Here is a 20566-nt window from a genome sequence, read left to right as displayed (position 1 = left end):
GTATATGTCATTTGCAGTGGGGAGGGAGGTGGGTAAGTAATTTTGAGCAACTGGGTAAAATACTATTTAATACTGTAAAAAAATGCATTCCCGCAAATAAAGAACGCCCCAAATCAATACCCTAACACTAATAGACTCTCGATTTCCTCTGCCGTTGAGAAAAAAAAAAGCCCCCGGCCACTATATGAGGAAACAGTATACAGTATTGTGCTTCAGGGTTGCAGTTTTGCCATGATTGGGTTAATAGCACCAATGGGTCAGTTCTCTTTAAAATACAGTTTACCATTAAATACAATCCTTTGTATTTTAAACAATGAGATTCTATTTGTATCTAAAGTGTAACAAATGATTGCGTTGACCAGAGGTGTAGCAGAGAAACGAGTGAGCACACAGCATGCAGACACATTTATAGTATGTACAACTCCTCTAATGTAGCATGCTGCATCTCAGTGGAAGGGGACAGACAAGAGCAAATGGACATACTGTAGAAACCGGCCATGACGGAGTTTTCACAGCGGTCCCCCGTATAGTCATTGGGACACCTGATGGAGGGAAAACAAGACACAAAGAGAAAAGAGAAGGGTTTGGGGTTAAAGATTACAGGAGTGGGAGAGGGAGTATATCAGGAATATATAGGAGAAGGAAACAAGCACAGAGTCAGAAAAGAGAGGAGGAGAAAGAGTGAAGGAAGGAGACACAAGATAGCACAGAGAATGTTGAATTAGGTACTTGTACAAACCAATCTACCAAGTACTGAAAAAAAGATGGCCTTCATACTGTCACATCACCGCCATCAATACATGAGATCAGTGATACAGTAAGGGCATCATCGCAGTAATGAAGGTCATGTGATGGTAGTCTGGGAAGTAAGGGGGGCGAACACCCAACCCCTACATATACATACAGTATACTAACACATAAACAGGTAATGTACACATTAGCCGGGCACTTCATTAGGTACATTTGCACAACCTAATGACTAAAATGAACATGACCACTGACTAAGGCAATGCTCAGTTTTGATTGACTAAATACAATATAACTCAAATATGGCAGTGCAAATCTATACCACTGCAAGCTACAAGCACAATAAGAAAAGGTGATTCCATAGTACTTTGTCCTATTTGACATGCTTAAGCTTAATTGAAGCCCTCGGGGGAAAATGTTTGGACCCCCTGTGCGAAACAGACCCAGGATTGGATCTCCTAAATGTGCAAAGTTATCTGTGTGGCAATTTAGCGAGAGAAGTATATGCAAATAGATTCATTTAGGAGACGCAATGTGATTTATCTAACCTGAAACGAATTGTGATGGCTGATTTTGCGTATTTAAATAGTCTGAAAGGCAGGTGTTAGCGGCACCGCTGTGCGTAAACATGATGAGAGGCGTGGACAAAACGAGACGCGACGGGGTGAGCGAACTTTTCTGCTCGCATAAACGTTTTTTAAATGCCACGCACAAACAACATTGCAGTTTTGGAGATTTTTAATGATCTAAGGGTTAACTTGGAGCCAGTCACAAGATGGAGTCATGGCATATCACTAATTACAAAACTCCTTTCAACTCTACATTTCTGTGCATCTGGGTGATTTCAGAGCACTGTGACAATTGGTGCTGACCCCTCCCAGAGAAGTTTTCCAGTTGTGCTGTCCCAGGTTTTAAACACAATGTTACGCAGGATGGTCAGATTCATCCAGTGGCCACACACTTAAGGTGAGTTCGGTCACATAAAACATGACTTTGATCCATTTACTGGCTACCCCAAAATTATCCCAGCAATCGATTTATTTTGTGGGACTAAGTAATACAGTATGTTTGACTCTTCCACTAATACTTCCAATTCCGTCTCTTCAAAGTTCCTTTTACGCTTGCAATGCTTCCCCAAATAGTCCATGGTGAAGACCATCATGGCTACCTAAAGCGCAAAACCCTTTTAAATGCGGCAATCTTGACCACTTGTACACCTTTTGCCAAAATTGCACGCAATCTGTTACTGTGATTGGGTGAACATGCCATTTAGCGCCCGCTATATGGGATCTTAGGAAATTACAGTAGGCCCTTAATAATGTGAGAAGAGGGGTAAATTAACGCCACATCAATATAGTAAAAACAAGAACGTTTTGTTAAGAGTTTCATACATCCAAACGATCCCCATTCACACACAGACCTGCAACAATGACTAAAACTGCTGTAATATATACATAGCAGGCAAGTTGTGGCGATATCACTGTTTAAAAACAAATTCTATCCTTGTGTGAAAAATGTGTCATACACAAAAAAAATCCAATGAAATTATTTAATTTGAACAGGTACATCGGTTGCACATGATTAAAATGTGTTAAAGGTGCCATATTTTATCAAACAAACCTTTTCTAGTGTTTGGGATGTATTATAGGCTCTTTGGTGCCTCAATAAATATGAATTAAAATCGTCCACGCATTCTTGAGTTCCAGACGTTTTTCTGCTGAGAGGCCTGAAATCAGGTCATTCAAATTTCTCAAGCTTATCTACATCACTAGCGAAGATCTGCGCCTACCATTCCACTCACGAGCCACACGTGTGCTCTCACAAGTGGATCTTCTACACGGAGGCAACCAATCAGAGGAAAGGGGTGGTCTTAGCCAAATATGGACAAAGTAGATACAAAACTGGATCAAACAAAGTAACTGTCGGAGGGGCCTTTTCTGGACGGATGGATATATTTACACATATTTACACATATATGTATATATTATTTTTAATTTCATTTTTCCAAACTACTTTGGCGTGTTGTTTTGATATTATGCTAAGTACATAAAAGCACAACATGTATAACCTATTCATTTTTTCATGCAATGAAAATAATAATAATTGGGCTTCCATGATGTGACTAATATCAGACAATAGTACTTGTTTTTTATGAAGTGTACTTACACGACGCACAAAAACTTACTGTTATTCAGTTTGGATGTGAATTTTCATGGTGAACCTAAAATGTATAATATAACCTTTACAGGTGAACTTAGTGATAACACTCTAAGACTCTAAGCTCAGTGGCCAATTCACTGAGAACTGGTTTATTTTGGTTGGCGTATTAGACTGATTCTGCCGGCTGCTTTTTTATATCCTTCATTCACAAAATAATTCTAAAATGTTTAAATAAAATAACAATGTAATCATACAATACTACGTACTGCATTTAGGGAGAGAATGCAGTAATTACCTACAGTGACTGCTTGAGAATCCATCTATCTTGAATTTTATAAATACATATTGGCCACAATATTAGAGTAATATAGACAGACGTATTTTTTTTATTATTATTTCAATCTGATGACAACTTTAAATTTAATAATATCAAATACAAGTGTATAAAAAATAAGTTTGTTGCTGTACCTTTCCATAATCAAATTTTCACAGTGCTCTCGAATGTGGTCAGCATACACAATGTGCAATTTAAAATGTTAGGATCACCCTCCCCTCATGTGTATGCTGTCAGCAAAATTGGCTGGGTATCCTTTTCTCCTCTTTCTCAAAGATAAATGGCATTTTTAATCAATTACAGCAAAACAAAAAAACCTTGAAAAATGCTTACGCAGCAATTGCCCAATGATTTATAAACAAAGCAGAGGGAGGTGGGAGACACGAACAGTCTTACACCAACACGATTTTTTTTTTCCTCCTTGTCTTCTTCTTTTTCTTCCTCCTTTTCATTCACTATGCTATGGGACAAGTGCTAAGGCCACCTCATTACACAACTATCACGGAGGGAGCTCCAAAAATGGTTACATTTGGATTCAATGATTATCTTTGGGATGAAATCAGGAAAAAAACAAAAACAATGACAACGAGCAAGGTTTTCAACTGAAAGTTAAGAGACACAACATCTATGACGTCCACCTTCGTCTGTAACTGTGAAACCCACAGATGCAGGTAAGCTACGAGCAAGGTTAGCTTCACATTTTGCCTCACAAATAGCTGATCAAACATTAACTAAACTTTATGTGAGTTATGCATTTATTTGAGAAAACAAAGTGATAGAAAACAAGGAGACTGAAACTGGAAACTATACGGTTAAAAAACTATGATTGTGAATGTGTTACATAGATTTCAGATTGAGTGGGTAGACGTCTTACTGTGCTATGCCAGCACGTCTGCCATATTTGATGTGGCAGATCTGCCTGCAAACTAACTTGAAAAAGCAACAACCGACTAAGTCCACAAAATTAGTGCCTCTCACTCACCCATTTACAAACACACTAATACATTCGGGAAACAGATAGACAACAAAAACAACATACGTCATTTTTAAATGTGATGATTACATATGTTTCCTCCCGTATAAACTAATATTTTATTATTTATCACCACAGTAACAATGTTGCATACTGTAAACACTGATAAAAATGTTAGACAAAAACAACATACTGTATGTATTCTTCTAAAGTACATAAGTATAAATACATTTTATTTCATACTCTAAGTTGTTGTTCATTTAATATTTATAGTCGTAAATGTACTTTCTGGTGTTATGATCAGTAAAAATTCTATTGTCACTTTTAAGATATGTTGTCACCGAGCAAGATTGTATGACTTGACGTACGACTTGCTTACACCAAGTACTGACTTGATGCGCTTTAAATTTGGTGGTTACTTGACATAACTTGACTTCTTTCCACAGTAACTTGGGACTTGCATGAAACTTGAAGGCTAAGACTTGAGACTTAAATGTGACTTACACATACAGTATATGACTTACTGCCACCTCTGATACATACGGAAGGAGTTTCCAATATTTTTTCTGGCTCATATACGTTGATAATTAAAACGGAAATGTTAGAAACATGTCTCAGTATGATGCATTCCAGCTCTTCACCACTGAAAACTACAACCACAATAATTAGTACATTGTTAAATAAATACCTCTCTGAAAGTGATACAGAGCCTTTGCCATCGCCGTTCCAACTCATCGCATTTAAAAGTCAACTCAACTGCCTACAACATCTGAACATCCTCCTTCACGACCCCCACACACCCCCTTACTTTGTGTTAACTGTCTTATACACATTTATTTATTTATTTATTCATTTACTTATTGTGTACACGTATATAATGGAGTTTGAGTATTAAAAAAAGCACTAGCCAAATGTGACATTATGACGATGATGATGATGATGATTATTATTATTGTGGTGGTGGTGGTGAGGATGATGATGATGATTAAAACTGTCAATCAAATTCCACATCATCTTTGCAAAGGCTCTTATTGGAGTGTGCAAGAGTACCTAATGTTGTGTCTGCTTGTATAACAAGTGCGTGAAATGAAATCACAAATGATCACATTTGAATAGCATGTGTCAAAGTTTCATTGTGGGACTTCACATACATAAAAAACCTTTGGCAGCCAGAGCCCAAACGTAAAATGACCAGTGCCAAAATATGAAACCTATCATAATTAGCATCAGATCAAGCTACTTTGAACATTTGCACAATACAAATTTACTGTATTAGACCACCAGAAATTGTTTATGCCACCTCTGCCCTAAATTAACAGAATTACTAATTACCCAAAGTAATGTTTTATGTTTTTGTAATGGTTAACACACCAGTATGCTCTTTAACCGAAATAATTTATTCGATACAAAATATACATTTTATCCATGAATTTTCAAATGTATTGCTTTTACCCAAAAAAAACTGGAAACAAAATTGTAAAGCACATTATTAACAGTGATGATGTCAGAAAAGTATTATTATTTACTTGCATTCTTGAACATTATTGATTGATTTATGACTTGAGAAGCCCAGTGAGCTGGCTCAAACTTGGGTACCGGTACAAGAAGGTGAAATCTGTTAGAAATGCTTTATTTTTGTTGAAAGTGGTAAAAAGTCAAGAGCTCAGAGTTAAAGAACTTCATGTTGCTCAATGGTACTTATAACTGCTGGGCTGATACATTTTTTAAGCACTGTATGCTAAATGAATGTGTCACGTCAATGTAAATTTCATCATCATTCATATGTCATAAAGTAATCAATTTGTAGACCGTTTGATGTCCATTTGGCTGATTTCTGTGACTGTCCAGTTTGTAAATACCCTCTTCAATGCATGTTGCCGTCCTGATAGAAAAACAAATTTTCTGCAAGCCTCTAGTGGGTTCTCTTCTCTTTGCTTTAGGTGATATTATTCTATTGAGAGGAAAAGAAGCTCAAGAATGCATCCCTCTGCATTTCAGTCACTATTATAATGCTCTCAATGTATACACGCATGGTAACAGTACTTTGAAAATGGCTTTGGCTTTGGTCTTCTACTGTATTTACAGTAATACAATCAGTGAAATGGGCCTGCTGCGGGGGTTTGGTGGGGTGATCAAACCAGTGGACAGAGGACAAAGAATGACACAAAGCAAGTGCGAGGCCCAACACAAAAAGAGAGCAGGACAGCAAGAGGACAGATTGGAGGAGTGACTGCATTGTGATGACGCAGAGAATGGAGGACAAGTCAACTTACTTGCAAGAAAGCTGGTTAATACCATGTATGAAGTAACAGTCTCCACCGTTGATGCAGTAGGCCTTTTCCGTGTCATTGCAGTGCCTCACATGACTCACACCCAGGGACAAGGTGGTGGTGGTTACTAGGAGGAAAATACAAGAAATACTGTGTATGTTTTTGTCAATGAAATGCTGTATTAAGTTTGAAAAGAAAGTTACTTTATTGGATATCCTATGACAAGCCTAACTACTTCTGTAAAACGCCCTCACAAGTATAGCCTATGACAAGGCATTTTTGATGAATGGTGCATGGTGAAGAGTAGTTAGGACTCCCAACAAGAAACTCCCTGGTTCTCTTCTTTGAGCCCTTTCTGTGTGGAGTTTGATTATTGTCCCCTGCATGGGATTTCTATGGGGTACTCTGCCACACAGCTAAAAAAAACTATTTTAGCTTCATTTCAAGTCAGCTTTACTGACCAAAGCACTGACACCAGATCTGGATTTGGTTCACTGAGTGTTACACAGTTTCTGCCCAGTGCTCATCAAGGATATGTTAACGGCAGAGAACAAATATTCATCTTTTATTCAGGTTATATTGTATGAGGTATGAAGTATGTTATTCAGTCTCACACGCTACAGAAGTTCTGTACCATGGTTCAAGAGAGAAGGGGGAAAAACAAGTTGTTAAATGCTCACAGATGTGCACGCTGATAATACTTGTGACGTTTTCTTGTCCAACTGAGTTTTCAGCCACACAGGTGTAGTTTCCAGAGTCTTCCATACGCACTCGACTGATCAGCACCTTGGAGTTTTTTCTTTTAAAAAACAATTATGGTAAAGATACATAGAAGCAGAAAAGAAGCAGATACATGTCTGGTTAGACCAAAAAGCAATTTGACACATCATATATTTTGATGCTCCTGAGGGTTTGTCAGAAAAGACAATTTCCTAAACACAGGAAGACTGCTCTTTATTCTCCTTCCACATTTGTACCTTACCTAAATTGCTGTAATGTTGCATTATGATGCATGTTTTCTTCATCACCATCCTCATCACTGTTATTTCATTACAGCCTTTCACTGTCGTCAATTTAAATCAGGTACAATGTATCTTTCCACTTTCTTTCTTTGTGTTTTAAAGATTAAAGAACAAAAGCAGATGTAACCGAATATATTAAGGACTGTTTTAACATTGATTCATTATTTTACCAGTAATTTAGTTCAATGTCATGGGTGAGCTGTAACCTACCTCTTACTTTGACCATATATCGCACTTCAATTGCAAGCATTTCAATCGTCAGCTTTGACTTTTTATTGCAGGTGATGTACTCAAGTACGATAAGTTAGAATTTAAAAACAACAGTCGTGCAACATATGCACAGCTTTAGCTGCTTGGTAGCTGTCAAACACTTTTAAATGCACTTCACTGCAATAGTTACCATAGTTTCTCGTGTATAATGCGCACCCATGTATAATACACACTCCTAAAGTGGACCTCAAAATTCTGGAAAACCCTTCTACCTATGTATAATGCATTTTTACAATGCATGATTTTTCTTCTACTCATGATCAAAACATGAAGTATTATCTGTATTTTGTTAGTTTTTTTCAAAGAATCATTCTGAAGTTAAGCACTTTTATTTGAACACGTAATACTTGTTTTTATTTACTTGATCATATTTCAAAATTCACAGCCCTACTTTAATTTAGTAAATGAGAAAACACACAGTTGTGCTCATATGTTTGATTACCCAGGCAGAATTTGTAAGATGGGTACAATTCTTTAAAGAAAACATGAAGGACCAGGCAAAACACATTTCATTTTATTTTAATGGGATTTAAATTAAACGGTCAAGTATTTCAGAAAAGCATTATCATTAAACAAAACATAACCATAAATAAATTAATGATGGTTGTTGTTCGGTCATCAGTAATATTTAAAAAAATAATAATAATATTTCACAAATTCTGCCAGGGTACGTAAACTAATGAGCACAAATGTACATATATGCAGTCATATGTACCCTCTGTCCAATGAAAGTGTAGGCTACACCTTTCTCATAACCTCTAGGTGGCAGTGGCATTTTGGAATGCAAGTGTACAGCTTTTTCATAACCACTAGATGGTGGCATATATTTATAAAATGTGAAAGTTTTTTTTCCCCCATTTGCCCTATACCATGTATAATGCTCACTATTGACTTTTGACCATTTTTTTGGGGGGGGGATGCGCATTATATACAAGAAATGATGGTAGTAAGGTAAGAAATCAAGACTTTTTTTACTGTCTTTAGAGGAGAACAAATTTACAGACTTGATTTTCTACGCAGTTGTCTGTTTTTTTGTTGTTTTTCTTTTGCATACATCATTGCATCAATCTGGGGCGGAATCTATTATTTCTGGCCTTGCTGTTTGGCCTTGGTTGAAGTCTGCGCTCTACTGAGTGCTCTTGTTTTAAGATTGTGATTCATGAGACAAGTGGAGTGGAAATGTAGAAAATAAAACATCACGTAAGTTTGACGGACTGACTTGTTGGTTTTTATTCTGAGGTCTCTCCCTCGTTGAAGCTCTTGTCCATCCTTGTACCAGTGGAAGGAAGGGCTTGGATTCCCTGACGCCTCACACTTCAAGTACAGTTTGTCCCCTTCCGTCAGAGACTGGCCTCGCATCAGTCGCAGCTTAGGAACAGAGGCTGGACAAAAAGAGATACACAGTCACACATTGTTTTACTGAATTAACACATTAAATGTCTTCACTCTTTTGCATGAGTGATTATGAGCATGTGCTTGTGTGTGTGTGTGTGTGTGCAGAGGCATTGCAACAGGGCAGGCAGGATAAGCGATTGCCTAGGGCCCCGAGCTGAAGGGGGGCTGACATTGGTCCATATCAATGAAAAAGCACTGCTTTAACAGTGCAACGACAACAAGTGAGTTTCAGCAACCCACGCAAAGGAGCCCCTTACAAGTGGCGCTGGCTGGTAGGCCTCACCTCCAACAGACAGCTGATAGTGGTCTATATCAATGACACAACTCTAAACAGAAATTGCAATGACACGTTGGGCGTGGAGAGCTTTTTAATGAGGGGGCCCTACAAGCAGGAAAATCAGGTGAATCCCAACAGAAGGCCCACGTACCAAATAGATAGCCCGCCACCAGTGTTTCATCAAACATTCAATGCTATAATATAATATAATATAATATAATATAATATAATATAATATAATATAATATAATATAATATAATATAATATAATATAGATTGGCTGGCAACCAGTTCAGGGTGTACCCCGCCTCCTGCCCGATGATAGCTGGGATAGGCTCCAGCACGCCCGCGACCCGAGTGAGGAGAAGCGGCTCAGAAAATGGATGGATGGATAATATAATATAATATAATATAATATAATATAATATACTGTCATACAAGTAGTCCCAGTTTTTTACTTAATGTTGCAAACAATCAAATATTTTTCCTTGACAGTAAAAATGCAAATTGTAATGTAATTTTGACTAAATAACACAAATGGTTTCAAGGCAGTTTGCTGCAAGTATATTTTGTCTGACAGGTTAACACCAAAGGTAAAAAAAAGAAGGCTGCTTTCTAGCACAATACAATCTCTGGTAAATCCCTCAGTTGAGAGTTTCTTTTTGTCGTGTGCTGATGGCCGCAGGGAGAAAATGTTTACTATTCCATTTTAAAAGGCTGAACTTCAAATGTTCAATTTTAAGCAGTATTTTTGTGTTGGTGTGCATCTGTCCACTAAACTTTTTTTCTCATAAGCATTAAGGAAAATAATATAGAACAGAGATTATAATTGTTTCCTGTCATGTCATGTTGTTTTTTGTTGTTGTTTTTTTGCTTGGGCAATATCATTACATGTAATAAAAAGCAGCTTAGAGACATAATTATAGGACTTCACAATATTTTTGAAACTTGCAACACGTCGTTACACCCAGAATATATGTCGTTTTCTTGCAGACACCAGTGATGTATAATTCCCAGTCATGCCAAAGTAAATCATTTCAATATGAGCAGATGCTGCCTCTCTTTATGGCTTGTGCCTTGAAATGAGCTGCACTAAAGAAGAGAACATCATTGCTGTCATATTAGGGGGCAGTTAGGATAGAGAGTGATTTGCTTGCTGTCTAAATATTTATCTGGAGGTAAATCCAGATGCTCATGTGTTATTATGGAATTGTTAGGGCAGGATCCACTACCTTTCCGTTTGCATTGACTCTATTCAGCTTTCTTCCTATTTCAACAAATTAATACTCCACACAAACCCAAACTCAACAGTCTGAGACCAGCAGCCACTGTCTCTCATTGTCTGTTGAGTTCTGCTATCGTCATCAGGTAATATCATTCAGTATTGTGTTAAAAAACAAGAGGTGATTTCAGTCTGTTTTGCTCTATAGATTGTTACTACTATATCCGTGTTATGTTAAATCTTTATTTTTGTCACAATTACAACCAATTTCTTATAAATTTATAACATTATTGTTTAAACTTTTTTCAACCTTTAATCTCTTAACATTTAATGAATCTTGCAGAATTATTTGATTTTGTGACCCAAAGATTTCTCCATCTCTAGTATTTCAGTAGGTTGCTCTGGTTTCCTCCCAGATTTCAAAAATATGTACAGCATTAGGGGTGGGTAAAAATCTTGATTCATCAGTGCATCGCAATTCTTCCCCCTGCAATTCGATATCGATTCAGCAAATCCTCTGAATCAATTCACTTTCAGGCCAACGGGGTGCGCTTTGCATGTGATTCACATCGTCTTGACAGAAGCCACACTCGACCAAACAACAACAAAATGGTGACTAAGCATGCGGCAGAGGCAGTGTGAAGCGATTTCTACATTTAAATTGGATGTTTGGGATCATTTTGGATTCACCTGTAAATTAAGGACACAGGGAATGGACAAAAATACTTGAACCACGATAACAGAATTGAAACGACGAACCGGAATCGGAATTGTTCAAATTCAAACGTTGCCTAAGCCTATCCTGTGACCAGTCCAGGGTGTCTCCTGCCTCACGCCCAAAATTAGATGAGCAAGGCCAAAGAATAGCATACCTGACTAAGACAGTCATAATAAATAAGAAATAACTGACAAAATGAATGACTCAGGGCCAAATTCTACCATGTGCGTGGCTGTGCAAATTCTCCTATAAACTTACACTAAGTCTGTCATTTACGCACCTGCATGCCAGATACACTCTTTGAGTGGAGCAACCAAAAACCTGTCGCATCTGGACTTCCACGTATTCTCCCATCGACTTTAGCACGTCAAGTAAGTCAAGCACCCCAGGAAGGTGAAAAATCGTATTGCACTTCAAGTTTGAATGCAGTTACAATATACACAACACATACTCATAATATTGTAAAAGAGAACTATCAAATGTCTTTTAAACTGCCACTGTTACAAAGTTTTTTTCTTTTGAATTTCTTTCTCTTTTTTTTGCTTTCCTTTTTACTGCAGTCTCATGCTGTATGCCATCGTTGGCAAACATCGATCAACATGTACATTGACTTGAAGGCTCAGCTCTCCGGCCAGACCAATCACCCACATGCCTTACATGCCTGGTCAGTCAGGTAACGATCTAATTGATTTAAAGAATTTAGAACACAGGTCCTCGACCATATTTTATTGAGTTGGTCAAAGAGGCGAGTCAGCTTTTAAAGCGTTTTAGACAACTCTTTTTTCGCTGTTTGTTTACGATGCTCACCTACATTTGCGAGGAGCGACTCTGATTCACACATGGTGCCAGTCGGTCTATTTGTATTTGTTTTTTTTTTTTATAATTTTTTTTTTTTAAGAAAAAAAATACCCCAAGGTGAGACTGGGTCGTTGAAAAGAAACAACCGCAGCTAGGACTCCAGCCTCCCACTAATTAAAACCACATTCACTGTAAAGGCGTAATAATTGTATGTATGAATATATGTATGTATATATGAGTTGAATATTTTGTAATTTGTTTTTATTTGTTTCTATGTTGGTCTGTCAAAATATGTCTATGTTAAGCAGGTGATGCAAAAAAAGGTTGGGGACCGTTGCTCCCTTTTTGTCGATGGAATTTTAAACATGCATTAAGTCACAATCACAACATTCTGAATATCCATCCATCCATCCATTTTCTGAGCCGCTTCTCCTCACTAGGGTCGCGGGCGTGCTGGAGCCTATCCCAGCTGTCATCGGGCAGGAGGCGGGGTACACCCTGAACTGGTTGACATTCTGAATAAATTACTTTTATTTGATTTAGTTCACAAAAAAATAATAATAATAATAACAAAAAAAAAAAAAAAAAAAACATCTCCTTCAAAGTGTAGCTGGAGCGGTCCACACATCCTGACCACAAACTACCCGCTACACAAGGCATTTTCAAATTCAATGTGTGCTTTATCTTCCTTTCCGGATTTCAATGATATTTACAAGTCGCGGGAAAAAATCATGTTCCATGATTTCCAGACAGCCAATGAATCATTTCCAGACAATGAATCACGCTTCTGTGGTGTGTCCATCTTCATAAACAGCTTACGCAGAGTGGTAGCATGGATAGAAGAATGCCCGTAAATGAAAAGTGTGCAAGTTCACACGTGTCGAATCAATCCTTGAAAGTTTCTTCTCATGGCAAATTGTTCTGTAAATGACATTGAGCAGTCTGTCTGATGTTTTCATCTCGAGTTTCGCTCTGATATTTTGCAGGACACAATAAAGACATCATGGAAACTGAAATCTAATAACAATGTACAAAGGTACCATATGTTGAGATTCAATTTCCTTGTTGGAGAGGAGACTTTAGACTATTTGACGGCAGTATGGACGTGACATTTAGACAGTACAGTGACAAAATACCTCAGAGTATAATCATCTTTGTTTGTATGTGAATTAGAAAGTCACTAATTACATTAGAAATTATAATAATCTATTGCTCGTGAAGGAAAATGTTAACAAATGAAATGAAGGAAATATATAAACAAGATCTGTGATGTTATGAATGTTACAAAGCAAACTAATACAGTTGAATCTTGGGTCAAACACAAACAAGTTACATGATGGACCTCCAAATACTTTTCCCCATTTGAAATACATGACATTTTTCTGAAAAAAATGTTAGTCACATTTTTAATTATGCAACTTCAAATATTTGACTGTAGGAACACGTGCAACTGATTACTAATAAATAACTTGAATCATCCATCCATCCATCCATTTTCTGAGCCGCTTTTCCTCACTAGGGTCGCGGGCAACTTTAATCATTACATTTAAAATTTTCAATAGAGTGGAAGTGTTCTGGTAAGGTGTTGAAAAGAAACGTAACCAGAGAATAAAAAGAAATGAGAGTTATTAAATTAAATTATTGTGCGCGCCACGGTGAACGACTGGTTAGCACATCTGCCTTACAATTCTGAGGACCCGGGTTCAAATCTGGCCTCGCCTGTGTGGAGTTTGCATGTTCTCCCCATGCCTGCGTGGGATTTCTCCAGGTACTCCGGTTTCCTCCCACATTCCGAAAACATGTATGGTAGGTTAATTGAAGACTCTAAATTGCCCATAGGTGGGAATATGTGTGCGAATGGCTGTTTGTTTCTATGTGCCCTGCGATTGGCTGGCGACTAGTTCAGGGTGTACTGATTTACTTTTCTCATCCTGTTTACAATTAGTGCTTTGTCTTTTGTCTATGTTTGTCTCTCCCATCTCGAAACTTTGTTCTGTTCGACTGATCGACTCTGATTCTCAATAAACATCAATTATAATAATAAGAAACCACAGCGGCAGCTTAAAAACTCCACTGTGACACAATAAAACTGTTCCGGCGTAAAAAGGGATACAGATCCTCCATTCTGCTTGACCAAACAGCCAAACAGGACAAAAAAAGAAGAGAAAAAAGAAAAAGGGTGTACCCCGCCTCTCGCTTAAGGATAGCTGGGATATGCTCAAGCACACCCTAGTGAAGATAAGCTGTTCTGAAAATGGATGGATGGATGGAAATTATTGTGATATGATTTTCTCTAAAAATAACATACCAATTGATTTCAAACCCAAGGACAAAATAAGAAGAAGCAAACTCAGCAATGTTGTAAAGTTTGCAAAATGATATAGGATATAAGCACATGGATATTCCACAGCACTGCTGGAAATCTATGAAAAGATTACCACAAAATTGAGTTATTTGGAAAGAAAAAAACACTAAGGGCTCTATAATTGTAGATTGTGCAACGTGCAACAGAGCGCAAATGGGGACGCATCTGGATTTTCGTGCAAGCGCAACACTTGCTGTGCATTGGCAGACCCATTTGCACCAAGCTGAGCAGTGTCAGCGCAGCGAGGGTGTGCCCTTGGAGATGCCCTTGGTGGTGAGATTTTGGTGACAGAAAGCCTGTCTAAACTTACGCTTTCTCATACCACATCTAGGTTTTGGCTCAGGGATCTAACGCAATTTTGTTGAATCTGATCGGTTTACATGCAGGCAGATGGACACGCAAACTCCTCAAACATATGAGGTGGATGACAGATTTATTTCCACTGTGGCCATCCGACCCTCTTAATCATTGCAGAAATCAATTCATTGAACGCATTCATGTATATTATGGGCGGCGTGGCACAGAGGGTAAGTGTACGTCATGCACCCAGAGGGTTGCCGGCTAAATGTGGTTGGATGCTGTGTGGTGGTCGGAAAGGCTGTAGGGACAGAATGGCAGCCACGCTTCTGTCTAGGCCTGTAAAAATAAAAACATTTCTTAGACGATATACGTTGTACTTTCCCCAAAACTATCACAATAAACGATAATATTGTTGTTTTTTTAATGCCTCTGAAATCATAAAAAATAAGGCCCGCCCTTATTATTTTTCATTATTTACTATATTTTTTGTTTTGCTTTTAAAGCATTACTGTTGTTATTATTATTAGTGTTGTTATTATTACAATTTTTTTTTCTTATTTCTCTATTAAATTGTTTTTTTCTTTCTCTGTGATACCCCCTTGGTCTGAAATAAAGAATAAAGAGCTGCAAGACTAGCCTGGTTTATATGGAGCCTTCTATTCCAATTATATCAGTTTAGGAGCCCAAACCGAATAAAAATGCTGCATATAAACGCCTCAGTCGGAATAAACACGTATACACATCACGCACATTATGTATACACCCACGTTGACCAGAGATCTCCGATCGGAATGACAAAAAAGTCTCCATATAAACCCGGCTACTGTGTGGTTGGTCCACTGAAGACAAGCCCTTCATCTGTCAATCAAAAATATGTTGACGTTCGCTGTAGTCAACGACTGGCTGAATAACGTGTGCCACTTATGTTATGCTTAATAAACATTTAACCTTCCCGTGTTTGTGTTAATTGGAGACTAACACACACAACAACTATGAGAGGCAATGACCTTTCAAATGACTTCACTGCGATGGAGCAAGCTGTTTAGCTCCTTAACTCGCTAGTTTGTTAGCTCACAGGCTAGCTCATTAGCTCGCAAGCTAACTCTCGGCCGGGCTAACGAACACAACAAACAATTAACTTTCCCTTAAGTGTCTCTGTTGTGTGAATCTACGCGCTTCACATGGAGCGAGGCTGTGGAGTGTGGAGTATTGGGCGCAGCCAACACCAGCAAGAGTGAACAGGTCAGCCGCCGTTCCATGAGCCCACTCGTGGCTACTGAGACAGCCATCGACTCTGTCAGCTCATTGTGTGATCAGCACGCTGGATCACCACAACAATGACCATTTATGGAGCCCGGAAAAATTATCGTTGTCCACTTTATTTATTGAACGATTAATCAATATAGTAATTATTGTGACAGGCCTACTTCCGCCAGACTGCCCCAGGGCAGCTGTGGCTACACAAGTAGCTTACCACCACCAGGTGTGACTGTGTAGTGAATGAATAGTGTGTGCAATTGTAAAGCATATTTGTGTATCATGAAAAGTGATAAATAAGTGGAATTAATTATTATTATTTATTATTATTATATATTATTATTGTCATTATTATTATTATATTTTTTTTAAATCTTACTACCAACTGGCCAGCACACCGCTATGGGGGTCGGAGTGAGGGGCGGGGGATGAAAACAATCATCAGAGGGAATATAGATCAAAGAGGTCCGTGCACACATTTCAGTCATCAGCGCTTACCACTAATGTTCAATGCTCCAGTCACGCAAGGATTGCTCTCTTCATGCGAGACCGTCATTGCGCCTCAATTAACGGGAATGAAAGAGAGAAGGTGCGTTGATTGGCAGTGAATAAAGTTGCCTGTGTTTACACCCACGAGACACAAATGCCAGCTGCGCTTGTCCATGAGAATGCAACAGGGAAGCGACCCCTAGGACATGAGTAAATCAACTTTCCTCCTGACCGTTGTCCAGGTCTGAAATGAAACTACAGAAATGTTTGGTTGACCTTATTGCTGCCAAAGGAGGTTCGACCAGTTATTATATCCACAGGTCCACATACCATGCTGCACTGTGATTTTTACGTCCTCTGTTCTGTAAAAACACACAAAAATATTTTGTATGGTATTATTTTCAGAAAACTGTGTTTATTACCATTTTTTGCAGAAACACAAGTAATAAGGGTTCACATACTTTTTCTTTCGTTTGTATAATAAAAAAGCATGACTGCTTTTGAACTGTCAAGCAGCATGTCACTTAAGATTAGACCAAAAGGATGAACAGATATGACCAAATTTCTTACAGTTAAATAACAATAGAACAACACAGAGTACTGTGTACTCAAGCTATAATTCTCCCTTTAACAAAACGTAATTGGGCCAAGACTGTAAATACATACAAGTTTCTTTCAACAAATTATGATGTCATTTGATATGACAATAATGTCTTGTACTGATGATGAAGAGAGCCGAGTTAGTCCAATTGGTTATGGACAGTATGTTGTAATTTGACAATATTCTAAATGTAATGGTACATCAAGCCACAACAGAACTTGCAGATTAGATTTTAAAGGAACTGTACGTATTTTATTTCGAGCATCTTGGACTGTAATGCTGCAGCTGCCTTATGCAGTCATTCAGAGGAGGCTTTTATTGCCTTTATTTGTGTGGAATTGAATAGTAGTCCCTCTCCTCGGGCACCATCATGCTTTTGTCAGCAGGCAAATGTTAGCTGAAAATCAGGAGGAAATTCTCCCTCATGGATATAACATCCAAATTTCATGGATATAAAGTAATTTTGTACGGCTCTCACTTTTTTTTAACTCTCTTTTAACATCTTCATCGTTTGAATAATACTGAGAACCATGACTGTATTTAGAGCCTTTGAATTCTAACATCCGTAAAAATAGAACTTGTGAGAATGGTAGTATTTCATCTAATGTATGCGACACTGATACTATGTACACTCGTTCAGCACACTACATTGTGTTCCAAGTTATCAGGCATATAGGGTTTAAGTTAAATAAATATGAGTTAGTTTTTCAGTGTACGTATCACATATATCTTTTCTCATCAATGTTTAGATCACTGATATCAATTTCACAGTGTTACTACACATGTGAGATTTCAAAATTCCATACATTTCCAGACCCTAATTTCCAGACTTCTCGGTAAAAAATTAAAATAATTTGTGACATTTGAGTAAACAAATTCTGATTCTTTACATGCCATTATGTCATAAAATGAACCGACGCGCAGCAGAGGATGGTTGCTTTAGGGATGGTCCATTAATCCTTCATACTGTAATTCTACGGCATTGACTCTCTTATGTCATGGACACTTGACAATGGAAATAATTAAGGAAACTACCAATTGATAGTAGGTTTTATAGTTAAAATAGAAAGTTGTAATAAAAAAATTATTTTCCCTTGCAACGCCCGAGGGCTTGTCTATGAAGAGTGATTCCAATACCATAACTTTCAGAGGGAATGTAAACACTATTCATTACTCCAAGAAATAGATTTTCTAGTTGGACAATGTTATATAACAACCACAGGTATGACGATAAAATCCGTTTTGATCCTGACAATTACAATTTGAAACCCTAACCCTGTTTTGAAACCCTACTTTGAAATCCCAACCCCATTTTGAAACCCTTCTTTCAAACCCTAACCCTATTACACTCGGGTGAAGAGAGGGGTGGAGCTGTCAACTGATCACCACCTGGTGGTGATTTGGCTCCGATAGTGGGGGATGATGCCAGTCCGACCTGGCAGGCCCAAACGTATTGTGAGGGTCTGGTGGGAACATCTGGCAGAATCCCCTGTCAGAAGGAGTTTCACCTCCCACCTCTGGCAGAACTTCACACACGTCTCGGGGGTGGTGGGGGACATTGAGTCCAAGTGGACCATGGTCTGCCCCTCCATTGCCGAGGCAGCAAACCGGAGCTTTGTCCATAAGGTGGTCGGTGCCTGTCGTGACGGTAATCCCCGAACCAGTTGGTGGACACCAGCGGTGAGGGATGCCGTCAAGCTGAAGAAGGAGTCCTATCAGGCCTTTTTGGCCAGTAGTACTCCTGAGGCAGGTGATGGGTACCGGCTGGCCAAGCGGAATGCAGCTTTGGTGGTCGCTGAACCAAAAACTCGGGCATGGGAGGAGTTCGGTAAGGTCATAAAGAACAACTTCCGGACGCCTTCGAGGAAATTCTGGTCCACTCTCCGGCGTCTCAGGAGGGGGAAGCAGTGCACCAGCAACACTGTGTATAGTGGGGATGGGGTGCTGCTGACTTCGACTCGGGACGTTGTGAGTCGGTGGGGAGAATACTTTAAAGACCTCCTCAATACCACCAACATGCCTTCCCATGAGGAAGAAGAGTCTGGGCTCTCTGAGGCGGGCTCTCCTATCTCTGGGGTTGAGGTCACCGTGGTGGTTAAAAAGCTCCTCGGTGGCAAGGCGCCAAGGGTGGATGAGATTCGCCCAGAGTTCCTAAAGGCTGTGGATGTTGTGGGGCTGTCCTGGTTGACACACTTCTGCAACATCGCATGGACATCGAAGACAGTGCCTCTGGATCCCTGCTAAGGTCTATTCAGGGGTGCTGAAGAGGAGGGTCCGTCGGGAAGTGGAATCTCAGATTCAGAAGGAGCAGTGTGGTTTTTGTCCTGGCCATGGAACAGTGGACCAACTCTACACCCTCGGCAGGGTCCTTGAGGGTGCATGGGTTTTGTGGATATTGAGAAGGCATTCGACCGTGTCCCTCAGGGACCACCTGTGGGGGGTGCTTCGGGAGTACGGGGTGCCGAACCCCCTGATACGGGCTGTTCGGTCCCTGTACGACCGGTTTCAGAGTTTGGTCCGCATTGCCGGCAGTAAGTCGGACTCGTTTCCGGTGAGTGTCGGACTCCACCAAGGCTACCCTTTGTCACCAATTCTGTTCATAAATGTTATGGACATAATTTCTAGGCGCAGCCGAGGCGTAGAGGGGGTCCGCTTTGGTGGCCTCAGTATTGCATCTTTGCTTTTTGCAGATGATGTGGTTCTCTTGGCTTCATCAAGCCGTGATCTCCAACTCTCAATGCAGCGGTTCTCAGCCGACTGTGAAGCGACTGGGATGAGAATCAGCACCTCCAAATCTGGGACCATGGTCCTCAATCGGAAAAGGGTGGAGTGCCCTCTCCGGCTTGGGCATGAGATCCTGCCAAAGTGGAGGAGTTCAAATATTTTGGGGTCTTGTCTGGAAAGAATGGAACGGGAGATCAACAGGCGGATCGCTGCAGCGTCTGCAGTTATGCAGACGTTGTATCCCTCCGTTGTGGTGAAGAAGGAGCTAAGCCGAAAGGCGAAGCTCTCTATTTACCGGTCAATCTACGTTCCTGCGCTCACCTATGGTCACGAGCTGTGGGTCGTGACTGAAAGAACAAGATTCCGGATGCAAGCGATCGAAATGAGTTTCCTCCGAAGGGTGTCTCCCTTAGAGATAGGGTGAGAAGCTCGGTCATCCGGGAGGGGCTCAGAGTAGAGCCGCTGCTCCTCCCCATTGAGAGAAGCCAGATGAGGTGACTCGGGCATCTGTTTCATGACACATTTCTGGCGATTTCAAGGATTTTGTCCCACTGGAGGCAACATTTTCTTATACTTATCAGTTCTAAAGCACCTTCTTTTCGCCACTGACTATTTTCTTCTGCTTCCTCTGCCGTTTGTTAATG

At 39.5% G+C, this 20566-nt stretch overlaps 1 protein-coding gene across 4 annotated transcripts in view; it reads right to left on the bottom strand.

The window, feature by feature from the left end:
* nrg2b (neuregulin 2b) overlaps positions 1-20566 on the bottom strand; it is a 57613-nt gene that overhangs the window by 18115 nt on the left and 18932 nt on the right. For all 4 annotated transcript variants that reach the window (XM_061788081.1, XM_061788083.1, XM_061788082.1 and 1 more), the window contains exons 2-5: positions 8996-9158; positions 7165-7283; positions 6488-6611; positions 484-542 (exon numbers count right to left, since the gene is read on the bottom strand). In XM_061788081.1, coding sequence (XP_061644065.1) covers positions 484-542; positions 6488-6611; positions 7165-7283; positions 8996-9158 — 465 coding nt within the window. The remainder of the gene's footprint in view (positions 1-483; positions 543-6487; positions 6612-7164; positions 7284-8995; positions 9159-20566) is intronic.

Source organism: Phyllopteryx taeniolatus, chromosome 10 (genome assembly GCF_024500385.1).
Source record: "Phyllopteryx taeniolatus isolate TA_2022b chromosome 10, UOR_Ptae_1.2, whole genome shotgun sequence".
NCBI classification, from domain to species: Eukaryota; Metazoa; Chordata; class Actinopteri; order Syngnathiformes; family Syngnathidae; genus Phyllopteryx; species Phyllopteryx taeniolatus.
This window is presented reverse-complemented; position numbering and strand designations above follow the sequence as displayed.